We start from the raw sequence: 24,404 nt of genomic DNA on the forward strand, positions 1-24,404 counted from the left end.
AGAATTGAAAAAGGAAAGTATTTAGGTTTTTTTTTTTTTTTTTTAAGTTCCTTAAATTTTCCTGTCTCTGTAATTTAGTTTCTGAAGATTTAACTGTTTATATACCCAGACAATCAACACATCAAATCCAATAGATTCAACTACCATTCTTGGCAGGAAACTGTCTATGTCCTAATATAGTCGCAGGGGACAGTGAGGATAGAGGGTAGCTAACTTTTCACACAACTTTCCTCCCCTCTAAACCTCTCCCCCCAGTTATTTATATCAATGCCATTTATGACTCAAATCAAGCTAATTATAGGGATGAATAATAAGGTAAGAGATATCAGGTGATACCATACAAAGTAATAAGCAATTCCAAACCACTTTAATTATATATTATGGATGCAAATCTATTTCATTAACTTTCATCTAATGGAAGCACTATTAGATTTGTTGAATGTAACTCAAGAAATATTGGGTGCAGCATTCCAATTTGATCTAAATTTTCTTGTAACCAGAATTCTTGGTGTAATCTTTAGAATTAATTTTAATTTCAAGCTTATGAAAAAAAGTTGATTAACATTCTTGGTATGCAACAGTCATAGAAACTGTCATTTGATTAATATTGATTTTTTATATTTACTTATTTGTATACTTTTTCCTTCCTCCAAATAGAATAGAAACTCTTTAAGGGTAAAGACTGCACAATAGGCATTGGTTCAATGCATCAAGAAATAAATGATTGATTAGCAACCTATGGAAATCTTTCCAGAAGGGACCGGATGCAATTTATTTCAACAAATTTTCTGTTAAGTGATTGCTGTGTTTTGTAAATAACTAAATATCTACTTAATACATAATCAGGTCTCTTTCTGATTTCCATCTCATTTTGCATCCTTAATGCCAAAGTTTTTTTTTAGTACTATCTAGTTGGCAAGATTTCATAATTAATTAGAGAAATAAATAGGCTTAATAGATTAACTGTTAAAATTTTAAAAATGTGATTGTTGTGTACAAGTGACTGTGATAGGTGTTGGCAGTAGAAAATACATGTGAGGAGGCACCATTACTGCTTTCAAGGAATTTGCCATTTAGTAGGTACATATAGCCAAGACAAAATAATAAAGTGAGGTAGCTAAGTGGTGCCATGGGTAGAGTGCCAAGCTTGGGATCAGGAAGACTCATATTTCTGAGGTCAACTCTGGCTGAAGACACTGTGTAGACAACTCTCTTAAATCACTTTTATTAAATGTCTCCTATGTTCTAGGAAATAAGATTAAAAAAAAAATTACCTAAAATGAGATAATTCATGCCCTCAAGGAGCATACATTATCTTTGGAGAGACATGTACTGAATGCATTTTTGTATTAAAAAAAAAATAATGATTGAATGTTATTTTTCTTTCAACTACATGTATTAATAACCTCTTTAATTTTAAATCAATCAAGATTAGGAACTGGCTATATTTCTTAATAACATTACAGGAAAAACAAATAAGTAAAACAAAAAGAAACTCCAAAATAAATCCCAAATCACTTCACCAGAGCAGGCAAACTATTGTTGTTGTTCATTTGTGTCCAACTCATGATTCCTTTTGGGATTTTCTTCATTTGGTATTTTCTTGGCAAAGATACTAGAGTAGTTTTCCATTTCCTTCTCCAACTCGTTTTTATGGATGTGGAACAGAGGTAAACAGCATTATATTACTCATTCAGGGTCACACAGCTAATGAGTATTTGAGGCAGGATTTGAACTCTTGAAGATGAGTCTTCTTGATTCCAAGCCCAGTGTTTTCTCCACTGTGCCATCTAGCTTCCCCAAGTAACTAATTTAACTAGCTTTTAGACAAATTAATAAAGAATACCTTTAAAACAAAAGTGCTTGTTTTTACATACAGGGTAACGGCCCACTATTTTCCCCTCATACCAGCACCTGAAGTCAGTAGGACCTAAGTTCAAATCTGACCTCAGACACTTCCTAGCTGTGTGACCCTGGGCAAGTCACTTAACCCCCCAAAAAAGGCTTTTGGCTCAAGCCAAAAAAAAAAAAAATGTGCCCCCTTAGATTTTTAGTGGAAAATGAAGACTGAAAATGAGAAGTTTAAATGTGTTAATTAGTGGGCACTTTAGGTGGAGCTGTGAACTGAGTTCAGTGATTCTGGGCAGCAATTTGTAATTACACTAAAAAATGCTCCTACCCTTTGTCTTATCAATCTTTCTGTTAGACATATATTTCATAGACGCTAAAGACAGAAAAATCTCATATGCACCAACACTTTTACAGCATTTTTGTAGTTGCATACAAGTGAATTACAATGATGCCTATGAATTGGAGAATAATCAAGCAAACTGTAGAAAATCAATGCAATGGAATAGTTTTATATTGTATGAAACCACTAATGAAAAATTCAGAGAAACAAATGAAAATATACCTGAATTGAATGAAGAAAGCAGAAGAAAATAAGAGAATACATAAGGCAATAAGAAGAAAATATAGAACATAATCTTTCTATAAATATATATTTTATGATATATATGTATATATTCACACACACATATTTAGCTTAAAAACAAAATATCCAATAAAATAATTCAAACTTAATTACATAATCATTCTTCTTGTTATTTTATATTGAAATGTTTATATTTGCTGAGTATTATTAAATTTGTAACAAAGAGAAAAATTTAAAATAAAATTGAGACATATAGTTTCTCTTTCATATTAACAACCAATTTTCAATTGAGATTAAGGTTTTTCCATTTTCAATTCACTCATTTTGAAATCAAGGCCTTGTGAGTTCCTCAGCCAGCTTCTAAAGAATAGGACTAAAGATGAGATTGGATTTAACATTCTTTTCAATCTTATTCAAAACCCCACCCAAACTGAAGATGTTTAGTTTTAATTAAAAAGTAAAAAGAACCTAATCTAGGTAAATCTCAGTACTCTGGCTTGGGTGGGGAGGTACACAAAGCAAAGATATACATTTTTAAAAACTAGAAAATTTAGGGAAAAAAGGTACACCAAGAAAGAATACCCTGTTTTCTAATTCTTTGGTCAACAATCAATTTTCTAAATTAATAATTTGGTCTCCTTGATGGATTTTGTCCACCAGGAAAAATAGCCCTGTATAAATTACCAAATTTGTCCCATTTTATGAATTAATAAATGCATAAATTATCTTTTTCTTTTCTTTTATAAACCAACCCAGAATAATAGGGCTAATTATAATTAGTTATATAGAACTTAATCACCCTCAGTCTAAATTTACATCCATTGCTGAGGAAGTAAAATTTACCATTGAAGATTTTGTCATCCTAATCTGAATTTTAGCTTTAGCTTTAAAAGCTTTAGATTAGCTTTAGCATTTTTAAAATCTGGAAGAGGCTATAAGAGAATCTCAGAAATCATTCATTAATTTTCTCATCACAAAACATCATAGAGCTATTACATGGAAGAAGATCGGGGGAGAAAACATCATAGAACTGTGGGAGAAGACGGAATAAACTAATGTACTATAAAATATCAAGCCCAAGGCAATAACTGGAAATCTGTTGTTAGTATATAAACAGGATTGCTGATTCAGGCTGAGTCTCAAAGAGTGGCTTCATCTTAATAAGGTCACTATGTATTCAGATGATATAAATATGTATGTATAAATATATATATATATATATATATATATATATATATATATATATATATACACACACAATATATATATATATATACATATATGTATACACACACATAAAGAGGCAAAGGAGAAGGAATCAAAGTGGCTTCAAACCTATATAAACTTTGAAAATATGAGTATAATTCCATGATGATTTATGATTAGAGGATGATTTCTGAGGTTCTCATACAGCTTATTCCAGAGTTTTGATCATAACTCATAGTACTTAATATTAAAATGAAAAGTTCTTCAACAGAATGTTTTAGGGTACACACACACACACACACACACACACACACACACACACCACAGTTCTATAAAAATATTTACTCCAAATGCCTGGATTCTGAGCAATTTATTCATTCCAACCTATATCACACTAGGCTGGTTTATAAAAATAGTAGGTAAATTTGTCAATTTTATAAAGTGGGGCATATCTACCCTGTTAACTAGTTTTAGTTCTCTACTCTTTTGTTGACTCATAATCAGAGTTGTACTATATTCATTGATTGTTGTATTGTGAGTTCTTTTTCATATAGCTCTGTCTCATTTCTCCAGTAGAGAAAAAATATGCCCTACTCATGATTCAACTTGTTAAAATGTATATTGATACTTTCTCTAAATCATTTTCTAAGTTGCTTCTAACCTTTCCTGTCAAATTGGTCCCTCATTCTTAAAAAAATCCTTTCCCAAGAAGTATCCCCTTAACTCAAAGAGCTTACAATCTAGTTGTGGGAAAAAAATGTATAAACATGTAAAAGAGTAATAATAAATTATTTAAATAATAGTTAAACACCAACGGTGACTCAGAGGGACTTGCTACCTAGATATAAGATATGATGGAGAGGAAAGAGTCATGGGGAATTTAAACTTGTAAGGTTTGAATGAATATATAAAAGTAGTAGTTACATTAACTGAATTACTGAAGTAAGGAGAAGAAGCCAATTTATTTGGAATGATTAAAAGTTTGATTTTAGAGGTTCTCAGAAATGATGATGCTATTTCTAAATGAAGTGTCTTGTAGATAGCTGGAAATATGAGAGATTAGAGATAGAAATAAAGATTGGATAGTCAGCCCTCTAAGAGTAGTTACAGTATACATGGAAGTATATGAAAACTCTAAGAAATAAGGAAAGATAAGAGGAAAAAGCCAAAGATTGAATCTTGGGAAATATCTATATTTAGGGAATTTTCTTTCTAATCCTTTCCTAGTCCATATATTCACCAGGAACGGAATGGGATGTTTAGTTCAACAAATATTAGGCACTAGGTATTGGGGATAAAAAGATGAAAAAATAATACAACCCCTGCATTCTAGCAGCTTCTTGAGGAAAAAGATTCTTCTTGATTCCATTCAGCAGGAGATTTTTTTTTTTTTTTTTTTTATGATTAAGTACCTTAGGCAAAGGACATTCAAATTATAACATTTATCATATTTGAATAAAACATTTTTTTTTTTTTTTACTTTCCTAAATAAATTAACAACCAACAATTAAATGTAGATTCCCGGTGTTCTAAAATTAAAGGGGTTTTACTCATGCACAAAGATAACAGACATGCTATTTGAACATTTATATTTTATTTGAAAAATTTTTATCTAAGTGTTAGATCTTGTTTGTCAATTGAACTCAAAGTATTTTCTACAGATAAAATTTAATGAAAATAGTAATAATCAAATTATCAGTGAGAAAAAAAACTTGAGCTGAATGAAAATATTCCCAGTATTTTCATCTTGCCTCTGCAATTTATTGATTTATTTATAGTGATTTATAATATGCTCTATTAAATTATTTAAGTCTTTTTCAGTTATTATTATTCTATTTAACAGCTGTGATTTCATGGTCATAAAAGAAGTAGTATCAGGGGTGGGATTCAATTCCATGTCTCCCTGACTTGAAGACTAGTATTCTATTTATTATACCCAAAATATTTCCTCTGCCTTTTCCCTTGCTTTCCAAATGAATTATATCCCACTCAGTATACTTTCTCATACACATTTCCTCAGCCAAAGCGTTAGAATGTTACATCATTCAAATAATCATAGCAGGCAAATGATACACATGTTGTGATATTGTCATACACCAAGAAGGCCTTCTGCTACTTTCCATAGCTCATATGAAAGCAAAATAAAACGATCAATATAATTTGTCATAATCTATAGCATGATATAGCAGTGAGAAATATATTATTTAATATTTGTGTACTATAACATCTTAAAAGGGTAAAATTGAATGTTATTTTTTGTAAATCTTCCAAAACTACCATATCATAAATACAGAGAACACTGAAGCAAATGGGTTAATTTTCTAGTAGAAAGCTTTATTGTGTTCAAGACACATTCCTAGATGGAACCTAACTCATGGTCTTATGCTCTAATGCCCTTAATTTTAATTATTCATATGTTTAAATGTTGCCAGGAAAATCCTTACCATGATAAAATGGAAGTCTTTCATATCAGTTCCATCTGTACTGAGGATATGATCTCAGTAGCAACAGTGCAAAGGCTTCCAATAATTGTGACTGGTAATTCCCTCTTGGCTCCATCATGCACTACTTACCCCTGAGAAATGAACATCTATTGATCGCTTGGCCTAGTGACAGACTCCCTTCCCCAGATCTTCTGTCAATCTAGTGATTAAGTAATTTGATTTTAGTTTGATAGACAAATACTGCACAACCCCAATTTATTTTTAATTTCTACAGCCCTTTGTGACTGGCAGTTCCAAATAAACACTATTAATAAATCATTAATCTGTAACTAAAGAGCAGGCTCTTTCAGGAAGACTTGCCAATTGCATACCACAGAAAGTCTCAGAGGAATATTTGTCATTCTCACTGTTACAATGGACCAGAAGAGCATCCATTTGAGACAGCTCAGCTAAAGTTTGGGAGAGGAAAAAAAAAAAAAAATCATGCACATAAACCGCAGCAAAATGACTTCATCAATTGATAACTGGTGTTTTCTTATTTGGAATAAACATATAAAAAACAGGGGGAAAAACCTTTAATGTCTTGGTTCCCTAATAAGCACTTGATGGAGTGTAACAAAAAGAGGATTTATAAATGCTATCTGAAATAGAGATAAGCTTGAACTAAAAAGAGCAGGAAATTGAATGTGTTCTTCTCTCCCACCTCTACCTCTAGGTTTCAGATGAGTTTGGAAAGGTCATTCACATAATTATTACAGTAACTGGTCCAAGGCCTCTTCAGCTAGACTGATCTGATTGTGTGTTAATGGCTGCAAAAGCAAGATAAGGAGGGTGTAAAGTAAAGAAAAAAACACAAAAACAAAAAACCCCGGAACATTATTAACAGGCAGGATTGCTTTATTAGATAACCTCAAGTTGCTTTATAGCATAGGGCTTTTCTTTTATTGTTTCAGCATAATGCTATTTTTTTTTTCTTCCACCTGGAGTCATTTAAGCATCAGTAGTCAATTTTTACTCCTTCTTACATAGGTGGCTGCACACCATATCCAGTAATGTATCAGGAGAACTACACAAGTCAAATAACTTGATTGGAAATTTTAATTGGTCTGATTCGCTATTGCTGAACATTCTAAAAACACTTGTCTTACCAAATTCACATGACTGGCTAAAGAGTCTAAATTCATGTAGTACTTCTAATTGACTTTCATCATATGAATTAATTCACTGCTTAATTGTTAAAAGAGGCATTTTGGGAAAGATTATTAGAGGAAGAGATTATTTTATGTGGGATTGATGCCATGAAACCAGGTCTAATGCTCTTCCTACTTCACTACACTGCCTCTAGGTCCTATGTTTGCTACAATTTCCTATAGAGTTTGTGTTTCAGTCTTTTATTGGTGAGATTTGATACTAGCCTTTTCCTCTCTGTATTTATTTTCTCTATATTCACAGATTCTAGTAATACAAAACATTTTTAATTCTATATAATCAAAATGATTTATTTTTAATCTTTATTCCCTGTTTAGTTAAAAATACTCCTCCCAGACAATTGTAAAAAGTACTGAATCCTTCTTCCTCTATTTTTTTTTTTTCAGCAATAAGATATTTTATATTCAAATGTTGTATTAGCTGGAATCTCAAGGCACATTGGTATTAAGTATGGGTCTAAATCAAATTTCTGCAAAATTACTTTCCATTATAGCTAGAGGTCTTCTTCAAAAAGGAATCATTTCCAAGTAATTGATATTCTTGTGTTTATCAGATATTAAGATAAGATTTTTTGGTTACTTTTGCTATTTGCTTACCTATACTATTCTGCTAGTGTAATGCCATTTTATTTATTTATTTATTATTTAAATTTTTAAAAATATTTTAAAATTAATTTTATAATCATAATTTTTTTTGATTGTATATATGCATGGGTAATTTTTTTTTTTACAACATTATCCCTTGCATTCCCTTCTGTTCTGAATTTTCCCCTCCTTCCCTCCATTCCCATCCCTACATGGCAGGCATTCCCATACATGTTAAATATGTTATAAGACATCCTAGATACAATATATGTGTGCAGAATGGAATTTTCTTGTTGCACTGGAAGAATTGGATTTAGAAGGTAAAGATAACCTGAGAATAAAAACAAAAATGCAAACAGTTTATACTCATTTCCCAGTGTTCCTTCTCTGGGTGTAGCTGATTCTGTCCATCATCAATTGGATCTAAGTTAGATCTTCTCTTTGTTGAAGATATCTACTTCCATTAGAATACATCCTCATACAGTACTGTTGTTGAAGTGTATAATGATCTCCTGGTTCTGCTCGTTTCAGTTAGCATTAGTTCATGTAAGTCTCTCCAAGCCTCTCTGTATTCATCTTGCTGGTCATTTTTACAGAACAATAATATTCCATAACATTAATATACCATAATTTACCCAGCCATTCTCCAATTGATGGGCATCCATTCATTTTCCAGTTTCTGCCACTACAAAAAGGACTGCCACAAACATTTTGTGTAATGCCATTTTTGTAAAGGGCTAGAACTGAACAATGCACTTGGATAATGAAGCACGTGAGACTAATTGCCAATTGGACAGTTCCCTATTAACTTGTTTGAAGGTTGACCCTCCCCAGCTGTTCTGTGCTGACTTGATTGGTGGGACAAAGAGGGGGAAGTGATGTGTGTGGGAGGAGTAGAGAAGGAAGAGGAATTGAGATGTAGACGCTGAGTCAGTCTCTCCTGGCATTTGAGGGACGAAGGTGTGTGTGAGATTGTTAGACCTACCCCCCTGACCTTGACTGTAAAAGATCAAGAATAAAGACATTTAGTGATCCTGACTCAGGCTGATTTCTGGGAAGACAGAGTTCCAGCATTTTGGTGCCCAACGTGGGGTGCCATTTGTGACATGCCCTCCTGGCAGTTACAATTACTAGTCTGTCCTAGGCCCAACAGAGTACCTTTGACCACTGACCTTTGCAGTGTCAACTCTACCCGGTTCGCCTCCTCTGAGACCTTCAAAGGTCTCTGGCCATGATTTCTTGAATCTATAGTTTAATAACTGGTAGCACACTCCAGAACAGCCATGTGTAATCTTAAAAGCCTTTATTATATCTACTCACACAATGCCCTGACTTGATGCCCTGACTTGTCAGCTCCGTAGTGAACACCTGATCTGAAGACCCAAGTGTTCACTACCAAACTCCTTACCTCTCAGCTATCCATCAGCTTGTCTTGGCCACCCCAGGCTAGGGATTCAGGTTAAAGAAATCTACTGCTATCTGCAGTGGGCTTGTAAAGGGCCTGTGAGGTCACACACACAGCCAACCAGCAAGAGAGCTGTCACCCATTACAAAGCTATCTCAATATGGCCAGGATCCCACCCACAGGGCAGTCCTATATCCACAGAGATTACTTCTGGGCCACTCAAATCTCCTGTTGTGCTGTGGCACCGCCCATTTAAAGGACCCTTACAATTCCCTTCTCTTGTTTTACAGAACTGCATCCTTACGTTTTGTTGGTTTACCTCGTGTATTATTGTTTTAAGGAATTTATTATACTCTTCCATTGAGAAGAAGTTTAATTCTTTTTATGCGCAAAGCTGGAGTTGGATTTTAAATCAGCCTTTGGGGAATTTTCCAATTCCAGACCCTCTTCCCTCAGCCCCACCTGCGTGGGCCCACCAAGGTGGGGCTGAGGGAGAAGAAGGAGGAGGAAAAGGAAGGGCGATAATATCATCAGCACTGCCCATTAATCCATTCAAAACTCCTGTGTCTTCATTTCAAAAGACAGGAGTAGGCTTTATGGCCCAAGGCAAAAAGGAATTGTGGGGTATTGACTAAAATATTCAGAAAAATTTTAAAAATACAGTTCAGTTAATTTCTAAGAAACCTTACAAGGATAAGACCTTGCAGTTAGAGAGAGTGGAATTTTATACTTATAAAACTGCTAGGATAGTCTTTGGAGAGTTGGAACTCCTCTTTTCTTACCTCGTGGATTTTCTACTTCCACAGGTGGGCTTGATTTCCCAATCCCCTATGAGTACTTATAAAACAGTGTTTATGTTTAGAATGGTTTGGAAAATTGCTGTTTTAATCACTAGAATAAATAGACAGTGTGTGATCTTTGACCCAGGAGGAAAAGTAATATCAGATGTATTGATTCACACTCCTGAAGTACAATTAGGTATCAGAAATTCAAACTTTGATTTTAGGTAAAAGAATTCAGGGATATCAGGGAAGGAAGCTTTCATAGCCGAGTGTCCTTTTTTTCATTAACTGTATGAGTGACAGACCACTGAAAAGGTATCAGCTCTTTTAAGAACTTCGAGTGAGTGAGAAAGCGCTCAGATAAATATACCCTACATATCCATTTTCAGAGTGGACCTTCAAATCATATCTTTTATAATCAGGTTGCTAGAATCTTATATTTGCAAAATGTGATAACTAAAGAAGCTAGGAGCATGGCAAAAAGCTACATAGCTTATCTTTCTTTTCACTCTCCTATGCTCCTTATAGGACAAAACCCTTATGGTTTGAAATTTAATGTTTTAAGACCAATGGACATTATAGCTTCATTCCAAACTGGAGAAACAGCTAGACATGTGATCAATCATTTTTCCATTGTAGAAATTTCATATGTATTTAAGACAGTTTATGGATTGGCTTACAAATATTTTGCCTTTAGGTGTTTTTGTATTGAATTTGACTTTGCCCATTCCACTAGCATTTCTTATAATCCTACTAGTAAAGTCATTACTGCACAGACTATATCCCCAAGATCTTCTCTTCTAAACAAGAGAAGGGAATTGTAAGATCCTTTAAATGGGTGGCGCCACAGTGCAACAGGAGATATGAGTGGCCCAGAAGTAATCTCTGTGGATATAGGACTGCCCTGTGGGTGGGATCCTGGCCATATTGAGATAGCTTTGTAATGGGTGACAGCTCTCTTGCTGGTTGGCTGTGTGTGTGACCTCACAGGCCCTTTATAAGCCCACTGCAGATAGCAGTAGATTTCTTTAACCTGAATCCCTAGCCTGGGGTGGCCAAGCCAAGCTGATAGATAGCTGAGAGGTAAGGAGTTTGGTAGTGAACTCCTGGGTTTTCAGACCAGGTATTCACTAAGGAGTTAACAAGTCAGGGGCGTAAGTCAGGGCAATATGTGAATAGGTATAATAAAGGCTTTTAAGATTACATATGGCTGTTCTTGAGTGCATTACCGGTTATTAAACTATAGATTAAAGAAATCATGGCCAGAAACCTTTGAAGGCCTCAGAGGAGGCAAGCTGGGTAGAGTTGACACTGCAAAGGTCAGTGGTCAAAGGTACTCTGTTGGGTCTAGGACAGACTAGTAATTGTAACTGCCAGGAGTGCATGTTACACATTTTAAAAACCATTATCATATAGTAATAACCACTGCTTTATGTAATTTTAAATCTGATGATTTAATATTTGATAATTTAAATCTAATTATCCTAATTTGTCACCACTGGACTCTTTCATTTAAACAGTTATAGAACTGTTATATAACAGATATAGTTATTGCATTACCAGATCACAAATAATATATTTTTGATGATGACTACTTTATGATAATATCTACCTTTTTATATTTTCCTTGATATTCTAGGAATTTATAATCAACTATTCTCCCTAGTTTATAAATTCCCTTTTTCATAATTTGCTTTAGGATTAAATTTATAAATTTAATTTGTATTTGTTTTAACTATATTGTTGTAGCTCAACCATGAGAAGTAAATATGTTTTTCTTTATTTCTATAAAGAATGTTTTGTTATATTTATATAAATCTTGTATGTCTTGGTGGGTTAACTCAGATTATTTTTGTATTTTGTAATTTGTCTTTTCCTTTTTTCCCCTTTTCCAGTGGTTTTTAATTCTATATGGAAATGTTGATTGCTTTTGGTATATTTATTGTGTATCTGTTACTTAATTAAAGCAAATGTTTCAAATAATTCCTTCATTGATTCTCTGTGATTTTCTTAATAAAATATTATATGATTTTTCAAAATGGGATAATTTTGCCTCCTATTTACTAATATTTATACATTCAATTAGTTTTCCTGTCTTATTGCAATAGCAAGCATTTCTGAAACTATCAATAACAGAGAGAGTACCTTGTCTTACCCCTGTTTGTGCTAAGAAGTTATTTCTCCATTATGTATAATGTTTATTTCCTATTACACATGCTATTTAAAAAATTGTATTAAAGAAGCATTCTTCTATACACATACTTTTTTTCCTTTTTTAAAAAATTTATTGAGTTTATAATTATAATTTATTTTTTTTTATGCATAGGTAATTTTTATTTTTTTTTTTTACAACATTATCCCTTGTACTCTCTTCTGTTCCAAATTTTTCCCCTCCTTCCCTCCACTCCCCCCCCCCAGATGGCAGGCATTCCCATACATATTAAATATCTTATAGTATATCCTAGGTACAATATATATGTGCAGAACCGAATTTTGTTGTTGTTGTTGTTGCAAAAGAAGAATTGTATTCGGAAGGTAAAAATAATCTGGGAAGAAAAACAAAAAAGAAAAAAAAATGCTCATAGTTTACACTCATTTCCCAGTGTTCCTTTTCTGGGTGTAGCTGATTCTGTCCATCATTTGATGAATTGGAATTGGATTAGCTCTTCTCTATGTTGAAGATATCCATTTCCATCAGAATACATCCTCATACAGTATCATTGTTGAAGTGTTTAATGGTCTCCTAGTTCTACTCGTTTCACTCAGCATCAGTTGATGTAAGTCTCTCCAATCCTCCTGTTGGTCATTTCTTACAGAACAATAATATTCCCTAACATTCATATACCATAATTTACCCAACCATTCTCCAGTTGATGGACATCCATTCATCTTCCAGCTTCTGGCCACTGCAAAAAGGGCTACCACAAACATTTTGGCACATACAGGTCCCTTACCCTTCTTTAGTATTTCCTTGGGATGTAAGCCCAGTAGTAGCACTGCTGGGTCAAAGGATATGCACAATTTGATAACTTTTTGGTCATAATTCCAGATTGCTCTCCAGAATAGTTGGATTCTTTCACAACTCCACCAACAATGCACCCCAGTTTTCCCACAGCCCCTCCAACATTCATCATTATTTGTTCCTGTCATCTTAGCTAATCTGACAAGTATGTAACAATATCTCAGAGTTGTCTTAATTTGCATTTCTCTGATTTTTGGAACACTCTTTCATATGAGTGGAAATAGTTTTAATTTCATCATCTGAAAATTGTCTGTTCATATCCTTTGATCATTTATCAATTGGAGAATGGCTTGATTTCTTATAAATTAAAGTCAATTCTCTGTATATTTTGGAGATGAGGCCTTTATCAGAACCTTTAACTGTAAAAATATTTTCCTAATTTGTTACTTCCCTTCTAATCTTGTTGGCTTTAGTTTTGTCTGTGCAGAAACTTTTTAATTTGGTGTAATCAAAATGTTCTATTTTGTGATCAATAATGGTCTCTAGTTCTCCCTTGGACACAAACTCCTTCCTCCTCCACAAGTCTGAGAGGTAAACCATCCCATGTTCCTCCAATTTATTTATGATTTCGTTCTTTATGCCTAAATCTTGGACCCATTTTTATCTTATCTTAGTGTATGGTGTTAAATGTGGGTCCATGCCTAGTTTCTGCCATACTAATTTCCAGTTTTCCCAGCAGTTTTTGTCAAATAATGAATTCTTATCCCAAAAGTTGGGATCTTTGGGTTTGTCAAACACTAGATTGCTATTTTTATTCACTATCTTGCCCTGTGAACCTAACCTATTCCACTGATCAACTAGTCTATTTCTTAACCAATACCAAATGGTTTTGGTGACTGTTGCTTTATAATATAGTTCTAGATTAGGTACAGCTAGACCACCTTCACTTAATTTTTTTTTCATTACTTCCCTTGAAATTCTTGACCTTTTGTTGTTCCATATGAATTCTGTTATTTTTTTCTAGGTTATTAAAATAGTTTCTTGGGAGTCTGATTGGTATAGCACTAAATAAATAGATTAGTTTAGGGAGTATTGTCATCTTAATTATATTCGCTCGGCCTATCCAAGAGCACTCAATATCTTTCCAATTATTTAAATCTGACTTTATTTTTGTGGCAAGTGTTTTGTAATTTTGCTCATATAATTCCTGACTCTCCTTTGTTAGATATATTCCCAAATATTTTATACTATCGACTGTTATTTTGAGTGGAATTTCTCTTTGTATCTCTTGCTGTTGCATTTTCTTGGTGATATATAAAAATGCTGAGGATTTATGTGGATTTATTTTGTATCCTGCAACTTTGCTAAAATTCTGAATTATTTCTAATAGCTTTTTAGCAGAGTCTTTGGGGTTCTCTAAGTATACCCTAATGTCATCTGCAAAGATTGATAGTTTGATTTCCTCATTTCCTACTCTAATTCCTTGAATCTCTTTCTAGGCTCTTATTGCTGAGGCTAATGTTTCTAGTACTATATTGAATAGTAATGGTGATAGTGGGCAACCTTGTTTCACTCCTGATCTTACAGGGAAAGGTTCTAGTTTATTGCCATTACATATGATGTTTACTGACGGTTTTAAATATATGCTTGTTGTTATTTTAAGGAATAGTCCATTTATTCCTATACTCTCAAGCATTTTTAGTAGGAATGGATGTTGGATTTTATCATATGCCTTTTCTGCATCTATTGAGATGATCATATGTTTTTTATTAATTATTAATATGGTCAATTATACTAATAGTTTTCCTAATATAATTTATTTTGACAGTACATATGCATGGGTAATTTTTTTTTTTTTACATTATCCCTTGTATTCACTTTTCCAAATTTTCCCCTCCCCTAGATGACAGGCAACCCCATATATAATAAATGTGTTACAGTATATCCTAGATACAATATATGTGTGTAAAACCAAATTTCTTGTTGCACGGTAAGAATTGGATTCCGAAGGCATAAGTAACCTGGGTAGAAAGACAATAGTGCAAACACTTTACACTCATTTCCCAGTGTTCCTTCTCTGGGTGTAGTTATTTCTGTCCATCATTGATCAACTGGAACTGAATTGGATCTTCTCTGTTGAAGATATCCACTTCCATCAGAATATATCTTCCTACAATATCCTTGTTGAAGTGCATAGCACACACATACTCTTAAGATTTTGTTTAATTGTTGCAAATGAAGCAAATAAAAGCTAAAAAGGATTTTTCTTTTCCAATTTTGTCAAGGTTTTTTTTTTTTTTTTGAGGGGGGGCGTATTTTAGAGTAATCATATTTTTTTAACTTGGTCCTGTATGTCAATAATTATGCTAATGGGTTTTGTAATGTTTAACTATCTTTATATCTTTGGCATAAATCCAACTTAGTAATATTAAAATATTTTCTGGATATACTGCTATAGTTTCCTTATAAGGCTTTTACATAATATTTTTGTGTTAGTATACATTAATGAATCTGGTTACAATTTTCTGTTTTGTCTCTTTCCAGCCCTCATAGCTATTGTAAAATGAGTATGTAGAGAGACTTATACCTCCAATTTTTAGAATAATTTTTGTAATGTAGATATGAATTGGTCTTTAGGTGTTTAACAGAAATCACATGGGTACTTTAGAAAATCCCTTTGACATGAATGATAAATTGGAAGTAGAAGAAACCTGAGCAGAGATATCAATCAAAAGGCTTTTGTAATAGTCCCAGCATGAGGGGAAGAAAGCTTGTACCAGGGTGGCAACTTGGGAATAGAGCAAAGATAACATATGACATATTAACTTATTAAGAAAGCAGAAAAAAAAAAAGATTCATCTTTGATTTCCTTATATGAGATTGAGGCATATAAAACCTATTATTCTCATTTTATTAGGCTAGGTAATGTTTTCTTATTTATTCATTTTTTGTTACTCATACATTCCCTTATTGTGATAATTATCTATTATCTATTAGCTCATAGGTCCTTCTATCTTCTTTTTTCTGGGAATTCCATATCTGATTCCTCTTCAATTCCTGCTCTTGTACTGGAGGATCTCCATATACAAATTGAAATTCTTTGAAGACTACTAACTCCCAATTCCCAATGATATTATTGAGGTACAACACCAAATGATGAGATTTAGAAGAACAATTGTAACCAAATGTTGGGGTTTGTACCAAATGATGCAGTTCAATCATGTGAAGAATTCACAATGGTGTTTCTCTTTGGCAAAAAGTTGGCTTATTTATGAGAAGAGCTTACAGACAAAATGAAGAAATGCAATAGATATCATATGTGATAAATATGAAATATTAAATTGAAATTTAACCTTAAGGGTTGGACATAAGTTGTCTTTCTGGTTAGATACAGTAAGGAGGGGTTACCTACAATCTCCTTATGGGATGGGACTGTATGATTGAGCTGATCACTATTAGTGCCCTTCGGGACTTGTCTCAGAGAATAATCTTATCACTACTTCAGGCTTTCTTTGTCAACCCCATCTAGTGACCCAGCACCTCATCACCAAAGCCTATTCCTTAGTCTACCTCAGCTACATTCTTTGATTTTTCCATAACTCACATGACAAAAATTCTGGCATTCTTCTATTATATTATAGTTTTCCCACATTTCAGATTCACTGATAAATTAAAACTTTGTAACATATTCTTTGTTTTTAAAATGATCTCAAAATTTTTTACCCTTCAGTACTTTCTTAGTAACTCTACTGACTTCATTTTCTTATGTTTCTAATTATAACCAGATAGTTACCCTGTTCTCTATTGTTAAATCCGTTGCTTTTTAATCCTTTTACCAATTATACATATCTTGTCAAAACTCAACCTTGGATTATTCCCATTATCTGTCTCTTCTCCTGCTCAAAAGACAGGGAAGAGAGCTGGAAGGATTCCAGTAGGCTAAGTTCACTATAAGTTTTCGTTATCCAATTTCAACTAGGCCCTTAGTGAAGCAAAAGCAATTCTTTTATTCCTTAATTAACTGATTTTGCTCCCTCGATAGATGCTGGAAAAAAACAAAACAAAACAAAAAACAAACAAACAAACAATAACAACAAATACCCTTCCTCCTTTTCTCAAATATCCCATACTTTCCCCTCCCTTTATTCTCTAAGCTGAGAACCTTGCCTCATACTTTACTGAGAAAATAAAGTCTATTTACTTTGAACTCTTCCATTTTTGTTATCTCCAAACCCCTTGATATCAACTTCTACTCCTTCAGGTTTAGATAATGTGGTAGCTTTTCCACTGTCATCCCTCCTTTCTCTCTAACTTTCTTTTACTCCCCTCCTGTTAGCCATTTCATTATCCTTATTTTATCTCTAACCTTCAATCTGTCTCTATCCTTACTGCATTTAAAGATGTCCAAGTCTGTATCTTCCTTACAAAATCTTCATTAGTCCCCACTATTCCCTCAAACTGTGTATGTAGCACATGATCTAGAACTAATATATCAACAATAATAAAGTACTTGAAAGAAAGATGTAGCAGACTGAAATACTGGCTTGGTTCAATTATAAATACCAATTTTTGAGGTAACCCTATAGTAGTATCCTGCAGGGACTGTTTCTGGTTGCCATCTTTTAATGTACTACTTACTTAAAGTGGAATCCATAATTTGGTTGATTTACTCAACTAGCATTACCCTTAAACTTGACTTCCATCTATCAGGTCTGGAAAGAACACATTTTAGTTTTGAAAAAAAAACAAAAAACAAATATAAAAGAAAATTGAATGGAATTTACAAACCATATTAGGCTAATGAGTTTGACTTTGCTACCTTTAAATTTTCTTGAATACATTAGTAAAGAAATAGTGAAAACTTGGAAAAGAATGCTACTTTGAAGGAGACAATAAAGGATCTGGACTTTAACTCCTGGCTGCATTTGAGGTGATTATTACACTGTACTGAAATGAAGGCTGCCTCCAGAAACTCCCCAAGAAACCTGCTCTCAGAGAATATTACATCTTTAAAGAAGAACATTACAACATATGGCTATTGTTGTTTTTTTGGACAGTGTTATTAAACTTGGAGATTAAGGAAATTCTAGAAATACAGTTTAGATTTTAGAAAAGCATTTGATAAAGTATCTCATTCTATTCTTGTGGGAAAAGATGGAGAAATGAGGTATCTATTAGAGGTATCAGACCAATCACACTCAAGAGTGCAATTTAAATTAAAATATCATTGAGAAATATTTAACAAAAAATAAAAATAAAAATAAAACAGAATGTAGTTTCATCAGTCAAAATACAACTAAAATATGCTGATGGATGAGTTAGATGTCCCTGTTTCTATTTGAGTTGTCATCATTGGTTTATAAGATACAAGGATGGATCCAGAACAGGATAAATGGCTGGGCTCCAATGGTTGTCAATAATCCATGTCAAATTAGAAGATTTCCATTTTAGTGCCCTGGGAATCTGTCTTTTTAAAATGTATTTTATAATTGACATAGCTAAAAGGATAGCTGGCACTATTATCAAATTTTAAGATGACACAATGCTAAATAGGATATTTAACATACTGAATGACAGGATCAAAAAAAAGATTTTAACAGGCTAGAAAAACCCTAAATTGAATTCAACATGGTGACATTTAATAGGGATGAATGTAAATTCATGAATGCAATGTATGGGAGACTTGGTTAAAAAGAATATCATATCTGAAAAGGAACTTGGATTTCTAAAACAAAGCTTCCTAAACTGTGGTTTTAACCCCATATGGGGTCATATAACTAAATGTTATGATCATGAAATTATGATTTATTTTCAATAAATGTTTGATTTGTATACCTATTGTATTTGTGTATATGCCTGGGATTGCATAAAAATGTTTTAGGCAAAAAGAGGTCATGCATAGAAAAAGTTTAAGAAACCCTCTTCTAGAGGATTCCAGGCAGATGAGTAGCGTGATTCATCAGCCAGAAAATCTTACTTAATTGTGAGCTGCATTAAGAATTACATATTTTTAAGGAATAGGGAGATGATAGTCTCCCTGACACTATATCCTGATCAGATTGCTTCTAGAAGATTTCATTCAATTTTGAATGATACATTTTTTTTTTTAAAGAACCTTGATAAACTGCAAAGGTTTTAGGGGAAGGAAACCAGAAGGGCAAAGGTCTCTTAAGCCCATGACTTAAAAGAATTAATTGAAGGAACTAGAGTAGTGACCTAGATAGTGGAGGATAGAGGGCGTGCCATGTTATAGTCCATGGGGTAATATAACTGAATGGCTGAACAACTACAAAGCAGAGGTTAACAAACTGACCAGCAACATGGTTTTATAGGTGCTCTGAGTTCTAAAGTCTTACTGAAACAAGTGGCAACCCAGATTTGGCTCACATTCTGTACTTTACTGACCCCCTAATCTAAAAAGAAATAGAGACATATAAATTGCAAAGCCACAATTCTAGACTTGATATAAAGAAAAGCTTTCAAATAATTGGAGCCATAAAAATAAAACTAAAAACAAAGTTCCTTATAAGCAGAGGCTATGTGGCAACTTGTTGCTTATCCTGCAGTTATTTTGTGTTGAAATCAAGTTAGACTGTGAAATGAATCGAGAGTTCTCTTGCTCTGCTGTCCTTTCCAACTCTGAAGTTCTATGATTCTATGATTCATATCTTTATTTCATCTTCTGTTACTTTACCATTGAGGTGAAATTTTCCATTTTCCTTTAGGAGGCAAGAACTTTTATAAGACTTTTGATTACTTAGAAAATAAGGCTTCACATGAGATTTTTTTCTTTGGTCTGAATCTTTGAATTGAACAGTATATAGAACTCCAAATGAAAAACCTATCTATCCTAATGGTTTTGCTATTTAAAAAATATCTAAATGGTTCCTTGGGGTCACTGAGAAAATAAAATTGTTTGCCCAAGGTGTATTAGCATATCATAAGAACCCTCACCAGACAAAGTACAAGCTTTCTCTATTTTGTATTTAAAGACAGATATTTACCTTTTTTTTTTTTTTTTTTTTTTTTTTTTAATAAATCTTATGGCTTCTTAGGAACACATCTTATAAAACTATTACTACTATAGTGATAATTTGCCCCTAGTCATGTTGCTTTACTTAAACTTCTGGGGTTTGTGGCATAATTAAATATTAATGAGCATTAAGACATGTCTGCAGAATATAGTTCAATTTAATTCAATGAAAAATTATTTAGCTCTCATTATGGGATAAGTGCTGGGTTTATAAAGACAAAAATAAAATAGTACCTGTCCTCAAGGAGCTTACAGTTTTTACTGAAAGAAGGCTTCTATTCACATTACATATATAACACACATATGTATATTTATGGTTACACATGTGTGCATATGTCTATATACACATATATAATCATGATGTTACATAGAAATCAAACTGCAGTGTTTATCTATTAAGGTTTTCTCTTTGATAGCAATCTCACCTCTTCCATTTTCCTCACCTTTCTCCATTTTAAACATAGGAGGAACAGAAGAATTAAAGTAAAATAGAATATTGACAAAGGAACATAGATGATTTGGATGTTGATTTTAGGGATGAAGGGAACTTTTAAGAGTAAATTTATTAAATATATTCATTACTTTCCAAAACAAGTGGTTCTAACTTATTAAGTAAGTCTGCCTTGGGAAACATATTATTTTTGCTATATAAATATAATTCTAATTTGTTCTCAATTTGACCCTTATATAGTTGTAGTATAAATGTTATTGTTTAGAAATTATTTAACATGGGATTGTAATAAAACTTTTGGCATTAAGCCAAATGAATACAGGATGTTTAAGTTAAGGTAGAATCAATCACCCTTAAATGTTAAGCCTGCTACATGGTACTGAAATTAATGGACATTTAAAAATGTATACCTATTAAGATATATATGTATGCATGCATGTTTATATGTATGTATATATGTTTATTTATAGCTGCTATTTTTTGTAGTGTCAAAAAACTGGTCATTAAGGAGATACCCATTATTTGGAAGAGCAACTGAACAAATGATGATATATGGAAATAATATGAAACTGTTGTATTCTAAGAAATGATGAATGGGATGGTTTTAGAGAATAAAACATATTTTTAGATATGATCAATGCCAAAATTTGTTTTTCTTGACTATCCATATTTGTAAAAAGGAAAAAAAAATAATTTCTTGATTAAATGCTTTCAATGTGCTATTCTGCATTATATTACTTAAAAATTCTTTGCATAGAAGGATTGTGGAGTATTCATATATTCAGATTAAATATAAGACTACTTATTTTTTTCCTCAAAGTAGTTACACTTTGGTTAAAGTTGAATTAAAATTAGAGTTTTCACTTTAGAAGGAAGCTTCATTAGGCTCATTATATCAACATTTATTTTATCATTCTTACTCTTAAATATTTGCTGTGCTACTCCTTAACCATGTGTTATAATAACTTCAATAATCATTTGTGTTTTTGTAGCTCATTTAATTCCTAAACAAATGTTTTGGTAGTTCATCAACTACTGAAGTAAAATGATTAGGAAGACTGATGTGCAATGATACAATTCAAGCAAATTATAATTATATGGTCTAGAAAGGACCTTGAAGTCTCACTGCCCTCAGAGACATGATGTTGAAAATAAATAATCATGCTCTAATCAAACAATCAAAATTCCAAACCCTCCTCCAACTTCCAGCATAGGTATTGTAAACAAACATCAGATAAGTTTCTGTACTTTTGCAGAAAACAAACTATTTCAAATATGAATCTGAAATGTTGGAGGGCTATTGGGTCTGCTATAAATTATTTTGCTGATTTTTGGAATGATTAAGTATGGAAACAGCTGGTATTGTCATTTTATTATTATTTCAGAAGATATGGAAGTAATCAAGAACTCAGTATAACTGTTATCACAATTAGATCCTTGTGATTTTTCATACAGTGTCTCATCATTTCTTTTCAGGATCTGCACATTATCCAAAAAAATGGTTAGTGACATCATCATCTTAAATTGATTTCCAAATAAAAGATTTATGCAAAAACTAAAGGAAACTCTAGGACAAATATTCACAAGTATCAAATACTTGCAAATAAAATTAATATGATCATATGAAGAGTAGGTAAATATATGTGACACTTCATTTGTTGGGGGAAGTTCTCTTCTTATGTTGAAAACAGCACATGCCAGAATCATATATACTACTGTCCCTAGCAATCAGTAAACAGGGAATTTATAATTGGTTACTAAGTCAATTCCCACTTGCCAGTCTTATAAAAAGTAGTATATACCTATGATGTTCTGGGAAAATGAAACCCAGAGAAAGAACTGAACCAAAAATTACATGTCACATTTTAACAAACAATTTTGTCTAATTATCAAAGAATATGTACTCACTTGCCAAGCGCAAAACATTCCATCTTGACTGTCATTCCCTTAGCAGCTGTAACCATGAAAGGAAAATGGACCTCAATTTTCGGCTCATATTCTCCCATCACACCTGGGAAATAAAGAATGGTCTTTAAAAATAAAATTAATGTCACAACTTTTTCTTGAAACCTAAAGACTTTATTTTGTAAGTGCATGGTTTAGTTGTTGTTGTTGTTTTAAATAGCAATGTGGGGAATGATGAATTGAGTGAGATCAGTGACTCTCTCAGAACAATCATGTAATTATAGAATCATAGATCATGTAATTATAGAATCATAGAATATCAGTGTTGGAAGGGAATTTAAGAGTTGCTCTGATTCAATCCATAACCAGAAAAGTATTGCTTTTACAACATTCCTGACAAATGGCATTTTAGCCTTTGCCTTAGGCAATCTAGTGTTAGTGGTGGTGAATTTGGGTGATATGGGGACAATAGATCTATAAGCTCTGTTTTCTAGAAAAAATTTTCTTTTGTGATGTTGAATCATTTCAATCACATCTGACTTTTTGTGACCCTATTTTGAAGTTTTCTTGCAAAGCTACTGGAGTAGTTTTTTTTATTTCTCTCAAGCTCATTTTATAGATGAGGAGCTGAGGCAATCAGGATTAAATCATTTGCCCAGGGTTAGATTTGGACTCATAAAGGTGAATCTTCCTGATTCTAAAGCCCAGTGCTGTTATTCACTGTATCAGCTAATTGCCACCTGTATTTTCTTTATATAAGAAAATCTTTTCTGCCTCTTTCCAATTCCATTTATTTGTCAAATAATGACCATAAATGCTTCTATGCTCTTTTATAATTAAGAGTAACGATCAAGACTCTAAGACTTTTATTCTTCAGACTAAACAATCTAATTCCTTTAACAGAAATATATATGGTATAATCTTGAAAGTCTTCATTCACCATCCTGGTCACCCTCCTTTGGATACTGCCACTTCCTAAATACTAAGAGCATATTCACAACATTCTATAGACTGTATGACAGAGAAGAATAATTGGTTCTGGAATCAGATCCTGCCTGTGACATATTAGTTGTGTGAAAATGGGCCATTTCCTTAAATTCTCTGATTATCAATTTCTGTGTCTATTTAATGGGATTCATGATACATATAATCCCCTATCTTATAGAGATATATAATCCCCTATCTTATAGAGTCATTATTGTAAAATGTGATAATGCATTAAGTAATTTTAAAAGAATATGTGCATGTGTATATAAAGTAAAATATTCACACAAATGTGTATATATATATATATATACATATATATATATATAGATGGTAATTAGTGTGATAACTGCTAATGATTATTCTTCAAGGTTCAGAATAGATGGTAAATTAAAAAAAAATTTCCCTACTCTTTCATAAAAGCTAAGTTCTTTTTCAGAGTTCCTTAAAGACTATCTTGCTTACCAAGAAAGATTAATTTCAATTGCCTCTAAGTCTTATAATTCCCTTTGAGATTTACTGTTTCCTATACAAAGTGCTCCCTTTCTCTTTTTATACCTTTGCACTGGCTGTCTCATAGGTCCAGAAATAGGTTTTTCTCCTATCCACCATTTCTTAGATTCCCCAGTTTCTTTCAAGATTGAGCTCAAGAGGTATTTTCTGGTCCCCTTAGCTACAAAAACATTCCATTCTAAAATGACTTTCCAGTTATTTGTTATTATAAAACATTTTATCATATAATATATGTCATATTTAATTTGTGATATTTATATATCATTTTGTGAACCTTAAAGAACTATTTTGTCATTTTTAATCTTGTGTGTCTTTATCTGTATATGTGTTGTGTCCCCTACTAAAATGTAAGCTCCTTGAGGGCAGCAGTTATTTTGGTATTTTTTCCACTTGGTGTGCAATGCTTAGGTTTAATACTTAATTCCTTGCTTACTCTCAAACTGAGAACTAGCAAAGGCTTTCACTTGAAAAGGCTAAGATCTCCTATTGCAT

At 32.7% G+C, this 24,404-nt stretch overlaps 1 protein-coding gene across 5 annotated transcripts in view; it reads right to left on the minus strand.

Moving 5' to 3' along the window:
• The window catches only part of CNTN5 (contactin 5), a 1,627,773-nt gene that overhangs the window by 333,632 nt on the left and 1,269,737 nt on the right, over positions 1 to 24,404 (minus strand). For all 5 annotated transcript variants that reach the window (XM_074304449.1, XM_074304446.1, XM_074304445.1 and 2 more), the window contains one exon: positions 22,419 to 22,521. In XM_074304449.1, the coding sequence (XP_074160550.1) occupies positions 22,419 to 22,521 (103 nt within the window). The remainder of the gene's footprint in view (positions 1 to 22,418; positions 22,522 to 24,404) is intronic.

The sequence above is a fragment of the Sminthopsis crassicaudata genome, chromosome 3 (genome assembly GCF_048593235.1).
Source record: "Sminthopsis crassicaudata isolate SCR6 chromosome 3, ASM4859323v1, whole genome shotgun sequence".
Classification (NCBI taxonomy): Eukaryota; Metazoa; Chordata; class Mammalia; order Dasyuromorphia; family Dasyuridae; genus Sminthopsis; species Sminthopsis crassicaudata.